This window comes from Biomphalaria glabrata, chromosome 11, assembly GCF_947242115.1.
Source record: "Biomphalaria glabrata chromosome 11, xgBioGlab47.1, whole genome shotgun sequence".
Taxonomy (NCBI): Eukaryota; Metazoa; Mollusca; class Gastropoda; family Planorbidae; genus Biomphalaria; species Biomphalaria glabrata.
The window spans coordinates 16,787,813-16,802,338 of record NC_074721.1 but is presented as its reverse complement, the minus strand read 5'-3'; the positions used below and the strand labels follow the sequence as shown (position 1 = coordinate 16,802,338).

Here is a 14,526-nt window from a genome sequence, read left to right as displayed (position 1 = left end):
TATTGTGATTCCTGAACAGAAAAAAAATTGACAGTACCGTTATTTCTCTTTCAAAAACAGAAAATAGGGCATTTTAGATGCATCAAATTATCAGCTAAGATTTTTTATGGTATTTGCCAGTATTGGAAGAAAATACTGATGTACAGGACACATCATCCAAGAAGTTTGTGCTAAACTGAACTACTTGAGCATCTGGAAACTGAACATTCAGATGCACACACACATGCTGCCCTTTGTACCAAAAATTTACTGTATGTACTTGGTAAACATTTGTATATAACTTTTCGTTAAATCCAGCTTAATAAGACTTAGGGAGTAAAAGTAAGCATTTTAGTTTGCTAATAATAGATTTGTTGGTACTGAATAACATTATTCACTGGATCTTAGGACCTGTACATATTTGCAGTACATTCTCTGGTAGTTACTGACTGAAATCTTTCATGTATTTATGGATGCTTAAGTACAGGCAACCACTATTTCTTAATTTGAAGAAAGATGTGTTTTCCAAATGGTTAGTAACAATTGAAGCGATAAAGTGCATATGTATGCATTATACACTTTAAAAAGTGTTAACATTTGCTTCATTATCTATTCTATAATTATAAACTCAAAATTACAGGATTTTTAAAAATAGATCCAACACAAAAAAACCAACACCTTTTAAAGTAACCTGTATTTATTACGTTAACAATTTAAGCTATTGAGCTAGCGTTTGAGGCAATACGAGGCCAAAGGTCAGCACACTCTTTTGCTACAGGTCCTGTGATAGCAGATCCTATGTGAAAAAAAATAAATTATTACTTACTCAAAAAACTTTTTTTTTTAAATGTTTTAAAATCTCAATTTGGAATAAATACTAGACAAAAAATTAAATAGCAAGCAACTTGCTTTAACACAGACTGGCAAAGTCGCTATGTGTATAGTATTCTTTCAAGGTAACTGGCATCTATCTAGTGAAAATGATTTTTAAAATTTAATAGCTAACCTTTCATTTCTCCTTTTGGGTTAACAATTACACCAGCATTATCTTCAAAGTAGATAAATACACCATCCTTTCTACGAAAAGGTTTCCTCTGGCGAATGACAACGGCAGGCATTACTGAAGAAAAAAAAAAGTATATTCGTACAGAATATTGAAGGTATTGAAAAAAAAATGTAAATTTTAAAAAATACTCTTCGTTGCTTGTATTGCAACAGTAAATATTTTAAATGCTTTGTTTCTTCAGTGGTTCCATGTAAAAGTAACCATCATTTAAATCTGGACTTTAATAAGCAATCATCATGCAAAACAAAGCACTGAACATTTATAAGAAAAAATCCTTTTTAAAATACAGTACTGTCATGTTTCTTTATATTTTTGACAAACTTATTTGCAATGTCCATGAATCAATTACCTTAGGCTCAATACATTTTCACAACTTTTTAAAAAAACTAAACTAGTTTATGTGCATGGCAATTTCCCCCAGATTTGTGTTAAAGTTTTCCTTTGATATAATAGAGAATATAAGTACGAGTTTTTGTTTTTTGTGGGTCTTTTCTTTGCGATCTGCGCTAAAGGCCTTGGTGTGAAACAACATGCAATAAGTGTATACCGCACTATACTATGTGTGGTCTAAGAGATTGTCAAAATCAGAGAAGAGTATGAAGAACCCCAACCTCCCTTTTTTCCATGTCCCCTAAGCATACCAGAAGAGTGGAGATGCTCTTTTAAAAAAAAAAAAAACTGGTGATAGAGCGGGAGACTAGCGATTATTGATCGACCAGTTATTGGTACCAAAAAAAGGCTAAGGTGAGACAGGCCTGCGCACTGCACTAGTGGATTTGTGCTAAGGGGAAAATAATGCCAAGCAGAGACAATAAGGTAGTGAGAAGACTCTTCCCCTGAGACAGAGACAATTTTTTTTCCTAGCACGACCAGCGAAGCTAGGCCCAAAGTAGTGGCCTTGGTGTGACATTAGTTACAAGCTGAGAATGAAAGAATGGAGCTTGGGAAAAGCGACAATAGCTAGTGTCGTTGCGCTTATGTACAAAAAATAAAATTAAGGATAAAATTTCTTAACGTTTTATATAAATATATTTCCTTTTATGTGTCCAATAAATCTCTGAACAGGCAAACAGAAAAAATCATGTTGAAAACTCTCACGAATGAGAAAAACGACCCTACCCCTCTGCACATCAGATTTTAAGACTATGGACTATGCGTACTGATACATTACAAAATAGCTATTTTTACAGATAAATTTTAAAAGGATGATAAATTCATAGTTCAGACCATGACTTAGATATGAATTTTGAAACATAAAAATGGCTGAAGCTTGGCTTAGTGTGTCCGATAAACCTTTTTTACTTTACTATATATATAATTCTATATTTATATGAAAGAATTTGTAATAGTACAAAGTAAACAACGAATTCAAAAATGACAAGCTAGAATATTTTAAGCTTACAAATTACATTAATTTTAATTTATGACATATCTTCTAATCTAAGCCTTCTGACTAACTAGATTAATGGGCAACTTCAACTTGAATCATGATCATGAACTTGACGAACGGTCTACTAACTCTACTTACCTTTTTTCCTTAATTCTGGCTTGCCTTTCTTGACTGTTGCTACAAACATATCTCCTGAACCTGCAGCTGGAAGTCTGTTAAGACGACCTTTAATGCCACTCACGGCAATAACATATAGGTTCTTGGCTCCTGTATTGTCGGCACAGTTAATAACTGCACCCACTGGAAGACCCAGTGCGATGCGAAATTTTCCACCAGCGGTTCCACCCCTTCCTAAAAGGTACAAAAATATGAAAAATAAAATTAAATCACAAATAAAGCATTGGTTAAATGACAATAGATAATTTTAAAATGATATTACTATAATTTTGTATTAGTAGAATGATTAAATTAATAGATTTCTAAAGATTGCATTTGCCAGCAACAATCAAAACAAACATACCTCTCTTAGACATTTTCGATAAAGGAAGATAAACAGTGCGCAGGTACAGGAAGTAGATTTTTGATATTCAAAAAGTTAGCTTTCAGTCAAACATTCGGGAAGGAGACAAATAAAAAAAAGATACAAATATAAATAGAGATCTTATATATATATATATATATATATATATATATATATAAACGAAGTTAATTTATAGTCTTATATAATTAATAATAATAATGTTAATAATAATGGCAACGTCTTCAGTTTCGAAGACTAAGGACATAGATAGATCTATGTATTTATAGCAATCGCAAGGTCTGAATGGGGAACTTTACTTACTATGCACAATGGGAAGTGGCTAACTTATGAATTTAAAATAATTATTCGGTAAGAAAAAAATAAAGAAATTATTAAATCTTTTACGAAATATGTCTACCTTCGTACTGAAAGTAGTGATTCAACCTTTTTTAGCCTAAGCCCCTTTTTTGTATTTCTTCGTTGAAAAAAATCTGCCAGTTCCTTCTCCTACTCTAAGAAAAATGCTTATAAAGAAGCTTGAGAAGTCAAATTTGAATAAAATGTCATTTATTTATTAATTATTATGCTGTCAATAACCGAAGTTAATTTGTATAACTATTAAATAATTTGAAATGATTACATACAAAAACATTTAATTGTCAAAACTTTCAATTCCTTCGAATACTCCCTTTTTCAGTTATTAAATATTAGGGCCTACTTTTTTTTTTAGGTTTATTTGTAAATTTAGTTTTATTTTTAATATAAATATTATTATTGCTGAATTCACTAAGTCTGACAGTATTAGAAATGTCAAGCTTAAAATTAGCCATAGTAAGGGGAAGGTTTTCTCTAGTTGCTATATCCAGTCTATTTCTCTGCTTATTCAATAAGTTTGTTACGCTTTTAATCTAGTTTAACCATGTATATTATGTTGATGGAAAAACTAAAAATAATTCCATTTTCGACCACAGGAACATTTAAGTGCGGCCATATATCTGTTTGTGCTTCCTATGTTAATATTCTTTTTACTGAAGACATAATTTTTTAAAATCTATTTCAACAAACAAGTTATGTGGGATTGTAAAACTCTTTAAAATGTATTTAATATCTCGATGAAAGAGAAATTGATTCAATCAATGAAAGCCAATTTCTTTCCTTGCAGTCGGAGTTTGGTTTCATTCATTTGCGTTAAATGCTTACCATGTAAAACAATCCTTTTTTTTTAAATTTAGCCTACTGTAATTCATCACCAACAGACGAATCTTCCTGTTTCTCAAAAAAAAAATGTATCAAAGAGTTTAACAGAACGAGGAAAACAACTTTTCTTTCGAAATCCAGAGAACATCATTGTACAAATATTCACATTTGACTAGAGTGACACCTTTAGTAAAATCACTAAATTTAGAAAGCCTTCAAAAGTAAAGTAGCAATTATACATAAAACACTGAACCATAATCTTCAAATACAAAAACAAAATTTAATAAAATACTCTGAAAGACACAAAGATAAAGGCACATTCCTCGTTCCATATGCTAGGACAAATTTGTACAAATATTCCTTCTTCCCTGGTGCTATTAGAGCATGGAATGGGTTGCCTGAGCTAGCCAGGAAAACCAGTGACTTGGCAGAATTTAAGTCATTAGTTAATATGCATGACTAAATGTATGACGCGTAGGACATAATCATCTTCTTTTTTGAAGTAACGTCTGTATTATATAACTTAAGACAATAAGAGTTTCACAGTTTGTTCATCAATTGTTTTACAAAACTGTTTAAAAATGGGCTTATTATCGGCATGGGTTACATTTGTGTTTTAGTTACATTTTGTTATAATCAAATTCAAATAGGAATAAAATTGCGGGCTAAAATTTTAACAAGTTGTTGTCTGAGTATCACCACTTACAAGGTGAAAAGTGGATATATCTTTTTTATCTTTGTTCTATATTACTTATGTCAGTGGCGTAGCTATCCATGTGCGAGTGGTGCGGGCCGCATGGGGCATTAAGTGGCGAGGAGCATCAAACTAAGGATAGATTTTCTCAATAAAATCAACTAATTGTACATACAGGAAAAAAGACTAACTACTGAATTTGAAATGTTTACTAAAAATAAATTTATTTTGCTAATGTTAATCATATGTTATTTCTTGAATTAAACGTTAGCTGTTAACCAGGTTGAATCGAGTTTACTAGACTTGTTTAAATCTCTGAAGGTAACATACTTTTACAGGCCCACTTTCTTCTGGACACATTTGGTCACTCCAATGTTCAGTGCACTGGTTTCATCTAGATCAAGAGCTTATAAATAAATGCCTTAGACTCTAAAATAGCGGAATCTGGGCACTCAATGGGCATCGTGAACAAGGTGGAGAAGACAAAGACAAAATCTAGGTCAGTTCTAGGGGTTTATGAAATTACTACAAAATTCAATCCGGTCTCGAGAGAATATGCTCTCCCAACCACGTCTAGTTTCAGACCAAATACTTACACAAATACAAAACGAACTTATTGTAATATTGGATGATAATGAAGCAAATATTTTTCGATTTTTTTTTTACAGTTCACCTGAAATCACAAAACTGGATCATTTTTTTTTTTCAAATGTTGTGGAGGTTACGTTGTCATGGATACAGACGGTGTACAAATTCTGCAGTCTTTCATTGACACCATCTCAATTTATTATCTTCTCGAACCATCCTCTGAGTTTGGCTGGAATTCCGGCTGAGGCGGAAATCTTTTCAGTAACATTTTCCGGTACACTGGTCAGTTAACACACCTTTTTATCGACTTCAGCATGCCCTCAACAAAATAACTGAAACTATATATAGCATTAAGCGCTTGGTTAAAACGCACTGGTCGGAAAAAAAAAGTCATTTCGGTGTTTTATTTCGTTTTTTTTTTTAAAGAAGAGAGAGCATCACGAGGAGCTGCCGCACTGGGCATCATATACCCTAGCTACGCCACTGACTTATGTAGCTTCCAGCCATTGATGGTGCACCGTATGTTGCAATAAGCTACATAACTACACAATTTTGAAATAATATTTCATTACTAACCCCCCTTTTATTACTTTTCATAAATTGTGTGTCGAACAACTAAGCCATTTTACGTTTGAAACCGCAGCGGTTAAATTTAACAAAAACAATTTTTATTCGGATTTCGATCCAATATTTTTTTTTATTTGACATAATGAAAATTCAAGATTTTAAAATTCCTTTCTTTTTTTTAAGCTCTATTGAAACTTTTTTTTTTTTGTTTTTTTTGTGTGGCGATTTCATTTTCAACAGAAGGCCTACTTCTAGGCGCGTACTTTGGTTTCGTAGACATGTGAAGACAAAATGAAATGTAGGTATAACTATATAAATGAAGAATAAAAAGTAAAGTAGCTATAATACATAAAACACATTAAACTAACAAATAGAAAAACAAACCCTGATGAAATACTCGGAAAGACACAAAGATAGAGCCACATTTCTTTAAATCTTATCTTATCTTATATAATACAGACGTTACTTCAAAAAAGAAGATGATTACGTCCTACGCGTCATGCATTTAGACTTGCATATTAACTAATGACTTAAATTCTGCCAAGTCACTGATTTTCCTGGCTAATTATTTCATACGCTAGAACAAATTCGTACAAGTGCTCCTTCTTCCCTAGTGCTATTAGAGAATGGAATCAGCCAGGAAAAACAACGACTTAGCAGAGTTTAAGTCATTGATTAACATGCATAATTAGATTGACATAAGAAGTGCGTAGGATGTAATTATATGTAATATATAAGATAATAAGATATTATTTTCTGTGTAGGTAAACAAAACAATGAATTCCTAGGCGAGAGAACGTTAAGATACTATAGTGATAACAAAAAAAAGGGGGTCCGACCAAAAAACAACAACAACATAGAGATTATGAAATACTTGAATATTGAATTAAGAAGTCGAAGTCAAGTCAGTTATTGTAAGTAGAATTAATTTTTAGGGGTTGGTGACGTTGGGGGGGGGGGGGGGGGTAAGAAAAGTAATACTGGAATTCTCAGCGAAGAAGCATGTGTTTATGTACGGGAGGTCGATGTAAGCGAACCGTTCTAATTCAAAAGATACCATAACTAAAGGCCAAAATTACGTTAGGGGGGCGTTAAAATGCGGTGGGGGGAGGTTCGACCAAAATATTATCTGAGCGTTCGATGCGAAGGGTGCAATAATAAATAAGGGCTCCGGCCAAAGGCACCCCAGAGCCTTTCACATATCTCGATAAAGAGCTGAAAAGCCGAAGAATACTCAGAGATTGTATGTAGGACTATTTGCTAAGGCGTAGGGGTGGGGGAAATAAGTGATTCTGATAATAGAATTCACAGGCAAATGTATATACTTGAAAAAGTGGGCGTTATAAAGTGGGCCGTGCCAATTCAATTAGACGTAACATATACTAAGAACGGGAAACGGGCCGGAAGGTGGGCAGATAATCATAAGTGATATAGAATTCACAGGCCAGAAGTGAATGTGTTTGGAAATACGTTCCAATTAATTCTATACTAGACGGCCAAAAGACAGATTGTTGTTGAAATGCGGGCAGTTTTACTGAAAGTTCAAAAAAAAGGGTGGGGGTGGTAAGGACAAAATATTATGTGAGGATTACAATTTGCAGGATGTAATAAGAAAAAAAAAAGGCCAATGAAAAAAAAATATCATACAGCCTAACAAATATTTCGAATAAGAGCTTACACGCAGAAGAATAGTCAGTGTGAATAAGACTATTTATCAAGGCGGATAGTTGGGGGGGGGGGGGGGGGAAGTGATGCTCGAATTTACGGGCCGATCCAATTAAATGTATTCGGTGGCCAGAGGAATGTATTGGGGCGGGGGGGGGCGTTTGCTTGAGTGCCTTTATATTATTATTAAGTAAGATTTAAAAAAATAAGGGGTCTTATCTTATCTTTTACAATACAGACGTTGCTTCAAAAAAAGAAGATGATTACGTCCTACGCGTCATGCATTTAGTCATGCATATTAACTAATGACCTAAATTGTGCCAAGTCACTGGTTATCCTTGCTAGCTCAGGCAACCCATTCCATGCTCTAATAGCACTAGGGAAGAAGGAGTATTTGTCCAAATTTGTCCTAACATATGGAACGAGGAATGTGCAAAATAAACAATATATAGCCAAGGAACACATCAACTTGGGTAAAACGTAGCAGGTGGGTATGCTAAATTTTTTAAAGTTATTAATAAAATTTAAGTCCGCAAAAATTCTTAGAGAGAGAGAGAGAGAGAGAGGAGAGAGAGAGAGAGAGAGAACTTCGTTATTAAAAACTTACACATTAAGTTTTTTTTTTTAAGTTATTGGCCTTGTTCTTTTGAGACTAATTTTTACTTTTAAAGACTTGTTTCAATAACTATCTTTTATATTATTTTTAGCTGCCCCCAAAAGTGTGGTCTATCTGTCTGAGTGTCTGTCCTTCCGTCCTGCAAAAACTACAAAAGATATCGAGAATCCGATAACATGATATGTTCTGGTGTAACGGCTACTTTTTTTTTCTGAAAGTGAACCGTTTAATTTTTTTAATTAACCATAGCCTTTAAGCAGTTTTTTATTTTTATTTCTTAAAACTACACCATTTTTATAACCATTCACTATTAACGGTAAAAAAAAAAAAAAAAAAAAGTGAGACTATAATACGTAACATAATAATATTTAGTATATTTTTAAAACATTTATTTAACCTTTTTTTTTTTTGAAATAATGTTATAGCAATATTTTTTTCTAGTTAGTTATGTTCTATCACTATCCTTGAAGAGAAGAGTGCATTTAGTAGGCTATGTATATAAGTCAAACGTAATTTAAAACGACAACTAATAAGCAGTGTTTTATATTACACGAGTAAAGTGCTCACCGTAAAACATCCTATCTTATATAATGTATATTCAGAGTTAAACATTTAACGAAAGATATAATGTTCCTACTGAGGCCTTGAATGAGAGATTGGGCCTTCACAAAACCATCAACTATATAATCATACTATAACACCAGTTAGGCCAGGTTCGCATTGAACCATATCTTCATAGCAATCATTTTATTGAATACATATGGACATTAACAAAGTAATAATAATAAAATTAATAAAACTCCGTATACCATAGTATCATGTCGTCAGTCGGATCAGTAATACAAATAGTATTGGCAAAACTTTAGATATGTATAGGCCTACACGTCTCTTCTTTTTGTATTTGCAGAGTTTTGGTTGTGGATAGTTACCAGTTCATAGCTCCTGTCTGATATTCATGCTGAAAATATTGAAACCTCCTTTTTTACCAACCTGAGTGGACCACTTCGGCGTTTGTGTTTCCGCAGAGACAGGATTTGTATTTTTATTTAAACCTTTTAATAGTTTGTTTATGTATTATTATTTTTTTTTTTTTGCGCTTACAATTTGCAAGCGATATCATTAGTATTCACCCCAAATGTCCCTCAGAGAGTTCTGCGCTCCATTGAATCGTCGTTTCTGTCACGTTTCTCCCTCAAAAGTTACGGCTTGCTGGCTTTTTCAGTGTATGGATCAAAGGTTCAAAGCTCACTCCCATTATGAGCTCAGAAAAACAACATGCTCCCCTATATTGAAGAAGAACATAGGACTTTTAATAATAATAATAATAATAATCTTTATTATCCGTAAGGAAATTTGTCTTACAATTTGTGCATTACCAAACAAAAAACATTATAACTATAAGAAACCAAAGTGTACATTCACACCAGACTCACTCATAATTTACATGTGACAAAGTTTGTACCAGATTGTTCTTATTTAATGATTTGATTGCCAGGTGAACAAAAGAGTGTTTGTGTCTGTTTGTCTTTGCTATCGTTGTCTTGTATCTCTTTTGTGATGGTAAAATCACAAAATCCTGACACAAAGGGTGATTCTTTATTTCAAGGATCTTGTTAGCTTTTTTATAGATGTTTGTCTCAAACAACTGCCCAAATGGGGTTTGTTTTTTGCCAATGATTTTGCAGGATTGAGGATTCTATTAAGTTTATTCCTATTTTTAATGCTCAGATTGCCATACCAGGCAGTGATATTGAAACTGAAAACATTGCAGATGTGAGCGTGATAAAACATAGCCAAGGCCTTTTCGCTAACATTAAACGAGGGTCTATCGTTTCAAACCTTTTAAAGATTAGTAATGTCAATTCAATTCTCGTGTTTTGTCTGTTTTATTATAATGGCGCTTGGAGCCTACCTAAGTTTTTTTTAACGGCGCTTTACACATTAAATTATTATTACTGTTATTATTATTTCTATCGAGCTGTATTAGTTTTCCAAAATTTTAGAAAACTTATACAATTATGGTATTTATTTTCATTGCATTTTTTTAGCGGCCACTATATGAAAAAGCCGCTGTTGTTTTAGTTTTGTCTTTCTGTCTGTCCATCATGTTTAGATCTTACAAAATAAAAGCGCTAATAAATTCTCAGTTAGTACAAATGCTTCTTTTGGTCTTCTGAAACCATTTTTATATCAATGGGATTTTTAAAACATCAGTTTCGCACCTTTTTCTTCATAGAAACTAAATGCACTAATAAGCATGTCATTATCGTCTTCATCGTGTTTGGAGGAAAATGTTATTTATACACCCAGTATACTATTTTACTATTAAAATAAAAAATGCATACCTTAAATTATACCCATATATTAACAACATCCAAATGCATGTGTGACTACTGTTCATTTTGCGGTGGTGGTATATAGTTAGCCATCATTTTTATACAATGTAAAAACGTTTTCACAGTAGTCTTTATTTTGGTTAAGATGTGTTTGAATATGTTCATTAATTCTACAGATGCTTTTTAGTCTCCCGAACAAGATCTCTTTCATTTTGTTTTAAATTAGTTAAGCATATGATAATGTGACTTTGTGTTTAAAAAAACATCTACCTTGATTTATCTTTAAAATGTTCTCATATTTGGTTCAAATTCCTTAAAAATCGTCTTTACTAAAACTACAGATGTGGCGTGCTAATTATAATATTTTAGCATTTTAATAATTACAACACACTCATTTAAATTCATCCCTTATATATATATATATATATATATATATATATATATATATATATATATATATATATATATATATATATATATATATATATATATATATATAAGGACAGATATATAGCGTACGTTACTTTGCCAACATTAGTCAACAACACTCCCACATTTACCCACTTTCGGCACTTGCAGCACCTAGAATTTCAAAACTTCTAACTGACCGATATGGCTGGGCACTTCAGGTGGGCTAGGTAAATGTTCAAAGCCTCAGGTGTTTATCCTTCAACTATAATCAAACATTTCATCCCCTGAAATTTGCTATAATTGTAGTCTCTACTAAGCATAACTATAATTAATGTCACTTTTCTTTAATTAATTCTATAAAATAGAGAATAGGTCTAAAATCTATATGCAGTCATATATATACTTGATCTATCAAATTTCTAACTATTCATTGTTTTCAATGAAGATTCAAATAAAATAGATCCTTATAGATCAAGAACAAGATTTAGTTTAAAAGAAAAAAATTCAATAGTTGGACCACATTTTTCAAAGAGAGCGCCCTGGTTTGGCTTGTCGCAAAAGCTTCGCCTATATTTTTGCACACGGCACTCAAGTTATAGCGGTTAGCGTTGTGTCTGCCGCTTCAATCCATTTCCGTGCCCAAAAATCGGCATTTGTTGATTTCAAAACCTGCATCTATTATTAGTGTGTGTTTCGGAGGATATTTTGAAGTGCTTCTGGTCAACACCGAACTGTGGGATTAAATCACAATGAGTAAAAAGTGTGCTAAATGTTTAAAAACTGTCTATCCTACAGAGGAGTTAAAATGTCTAGACAAGGTAAGGAAATAACATTATTATCCCTCGACAGAGCCTTCGAGATACTGCGGAATCCACTTTTGCCATCTACACGGTAACACGGTAGAGAGAGGAGAGAGTAGTAAGAGACTCTGACTAGTCACCAATCTTTGAAGTCATGTCTACTGTTGGGGGAAATACCTGTATAAAATGAAAAATAGAATGTGCTATAATCCCTAATAAAGTTTAAATTTTGTATGTTTATATTTTTAAATGAATGTCGTGTGCTATTAATTATTAAAACAAATTTTAAAATTACACTACTACTACAGTGGACTACACGTTATTCACTTATTGAAAATTAAAATTATTGTCATTGCCACTTCACTTGTATTGACTCAATTATTGAGTAATGTAAATTGTAACAGTAAAGTCTAATAAAAGAAGCCTGATCAAGATCTAAATTTATGAGTAATATGAGTATATAGATTCTAGACTCTATATTTACTATACTATATCTAGAATCTAGATCTATAAACATTGACATTGTCTAGATCTAGATCTAATATATTTTCATGCCCGATATATATAGATCTATCTAGATTTAATTTCTAAATCATGTATTGGTGACAAAATTGAGTATCGTCCCTTGAATCCTTGATATGCACAGGAGTTTAGGCTTAGGGGTGATTAGTGGGTGGGGCAGTGTAGGGCATAGACAAATTATTATTATATTACCCATTATACACATTTAAATGATTTGTACTATACATAGAGCCTATAATACAATGAACTTCATACCTTATAGATCTTCTCTCCTCCATTTTATTTTATGCACTAGATCTATACTATATGCCACTTTTGCCAACCCATCTTAATTTCAGCAATGTCCAAAGACTAGATCTAGAATCTAAGTCTAGGTCACACAGTTTTATAGAACATGTTATAGAGTCTATCGACATTCTAGTAAGTGAAATTGTATGTACAACAAAAAGTATAACAAGGACATGTTCTGTTCTTGTGTAGTGTTCAACACAAGTAACAGCCTTACTCCTCACTTCTCACCCCACCCAATAAAATAGTAGTATCTCCAGAAGCTTACTTGATTAATTATAATAATTTAAAATAATAATAATAAGGCTTGTCTTTGAGTCAGAAGATTAATGAGGAATACAGTATTTCCAGTGGCTGCGCAGCCCCTATTGTGACCTGCATATTTTGCCACATCCAGGGCAAGCATAACCATTGTCAGCAGGTGGTCGATTTAAATTTTCTTTTCGTTGTCTGCGTTTGTTCTCGGCAGCAGATTTTCTTTTGGTCTCAAATGTCATTTCAAATTTATAATATGATAGTATAATATTGACAGACATTTACAAATTATGTAATTAATGATGGTAATTGTATTTCCAAACACATGCATTCTTCTTTAATTCTATACCAGATAAAACATTTTCTGGTAACAAACGGCAAAGCTATTGAAGCTTGATCATAACAGAGCATTGAAATAGTAATGGGCAAATTTAAGAATTCCGTCGAAACGTGGAAAAATAATTACGGAAAGAGTTAAGGTCATGCAACAGATTTTATTTATGGTTACAATCTTTTAGCTTTTAAGTAATTATATTGCTTAGTTTAGATATTTATGTGATAGTTTAAACTAGTTATCTGACCAAAGTTGTTCAAGGGCCACTTGTTATCTTATAAATTACAGATATTACTTCAAAAAAAAAAAGATAATTACGTCCTACACATTTCAGTCAGTTAAGTCAGTTTTCCTTGCTAGTTCAGGCAATCCATTCCATTCTCTAATGGTACTAGGAAAGAAGGAGCACTTGTATGAATTTGTTCTAGCATATAATATGGAATAAGAAATGTCCCTATTTTTGTGTCCTACTGAATATTTAATTAGGTTTTCTTTTTCTGTTTGTAAATTATGGTTCAGTGACTTAAGAAAGTATTATTGCTACTTTAATTTTTTTTTTCTTCTGTCCTGAAGTGTCTCTAAATTAAGTGATTTAAATTTAAGTGAATATTTGTTGTTAAAGATCTCATTGCTCTATTTTGTGTTCTAGTTTCTTTGTTTTGTTTTTGTTGAGAGGTCCCTTACAGATCTATGCATATACTCTAATTTTGGCCTAAGGAATAGTATTTTGGGTTTATGTTCCTATTTTATTTTGTTGAAATTTATTTAATATATTTAAATATTTCAATAAACCATGTTTTTTTTTCTGTCTTTTTAAAAAAATAATTTCATCAACATGAAGTTTCCATGATAATTTTAGATATTTTGAGTTTTTAGTCTGAACTAGTTACATCATCTTTTCTTTTTTAAATTAGCCAGGTCTAGCATTGTTTTCTTTGAGAGTTGGTTAATTTGTATTATAATTTATTTATATCTCTCAGTAAAACAACACACATAGTTATACAATAAATTAAACACTGAAGTGATGAAATATTAAGATACTTGAAATTTAATCCTTTCGAAATAAATCCTCAAACAAGATTAGAAATTAAAAGTTGAAAAGAATTTGAAGTCATATGATGAAACTGTAATAAACGATATAATTAACAGTCAGTTAACTTGTATTAATGGGCATGACTTTCTTTTAAAAAATACATTCCTAAAAATCTTGCTAATTCTTGACCCTTCCCTTAGAATATATTCTTTCATACCAGACAGATGTGTTTGATTCAGAATGATTGCTCACAGTCTCAACTTTG

At 32.1% G+C, this 14,526-nt stretch overlaps 2 protein-coding genes across 5 annotated transcripts in view; one reads left to right on the top strand and one right to left on the bottom strand.

Annotated features, from left to right (window-relative positions):
* Positions 1–658: 658 nt before the first annotated feature.
* LOC106051843 (60S ribosomal protein L23) lies at positions 659–3,040 on the bottom strand. Its single transcript, XM_013207053.2, has 4 exons — positions 2,956–3,040; positions 2,574–2,786; positions 986–1,099; positions 659–775 (listed from the first exon to the last, which is right to left on the bottom strand). The coding sequence occupies exons 1-4, from the start codon at positions 2,966–2,968 to the stop codon at positions 693–695; spliced, it is 423 nt and encodes a 140-aa protein (XP_013062507.1). The 5' UTR covers positions 2,969–3,040; the 3' UTR covers positions 659–692.
* An 8,589-nt stretch (positions 3,041–11,629) lies between these two features.
* LOC106051834 (LIM and SH3 domain protein F42H10.3-like) overlaps positions 11,630–14,526 on the top strand; it is a 46,454-nt gene continuing 43,557 nt past the window's right edge. For all 4 annotated transcript variants that reach the window (XM_056003728.1, XM_013207043.2, XM_013207040.2 and 1 more), the window contains exon 1: positions 11,630–11,847. In XM_056003728.1, coding sequence (XP_055859703.1) covers positions 11,779–11,847 — 69 coding nt within the window. In that variant the 5' untranslated portion in view covers positions 11,630–11,778. The remainder of the gene's footprint in view (positions 11,848–14,526) is intronic.

Bases quoted from the DNA above. Each gene is read 5' to 3' on its own strand.
- LOC106051843 (XM_013207053.2), bottom strand. The intron at 1,100-2,573 runs GTAAGTAGAGTT...TTTTTTCTTCAG, and splicing joins GCCAGAATTAAGGAAAAAAG to TAATGCCTGCCGTTGTCATT. The intron at 776-985 runs GTTAGCTATTAA...TTTTTCACATAG, and splicing joins CCCAAAAGGAGAAATGAAAG to GATCTGCTATCACAGGACCT.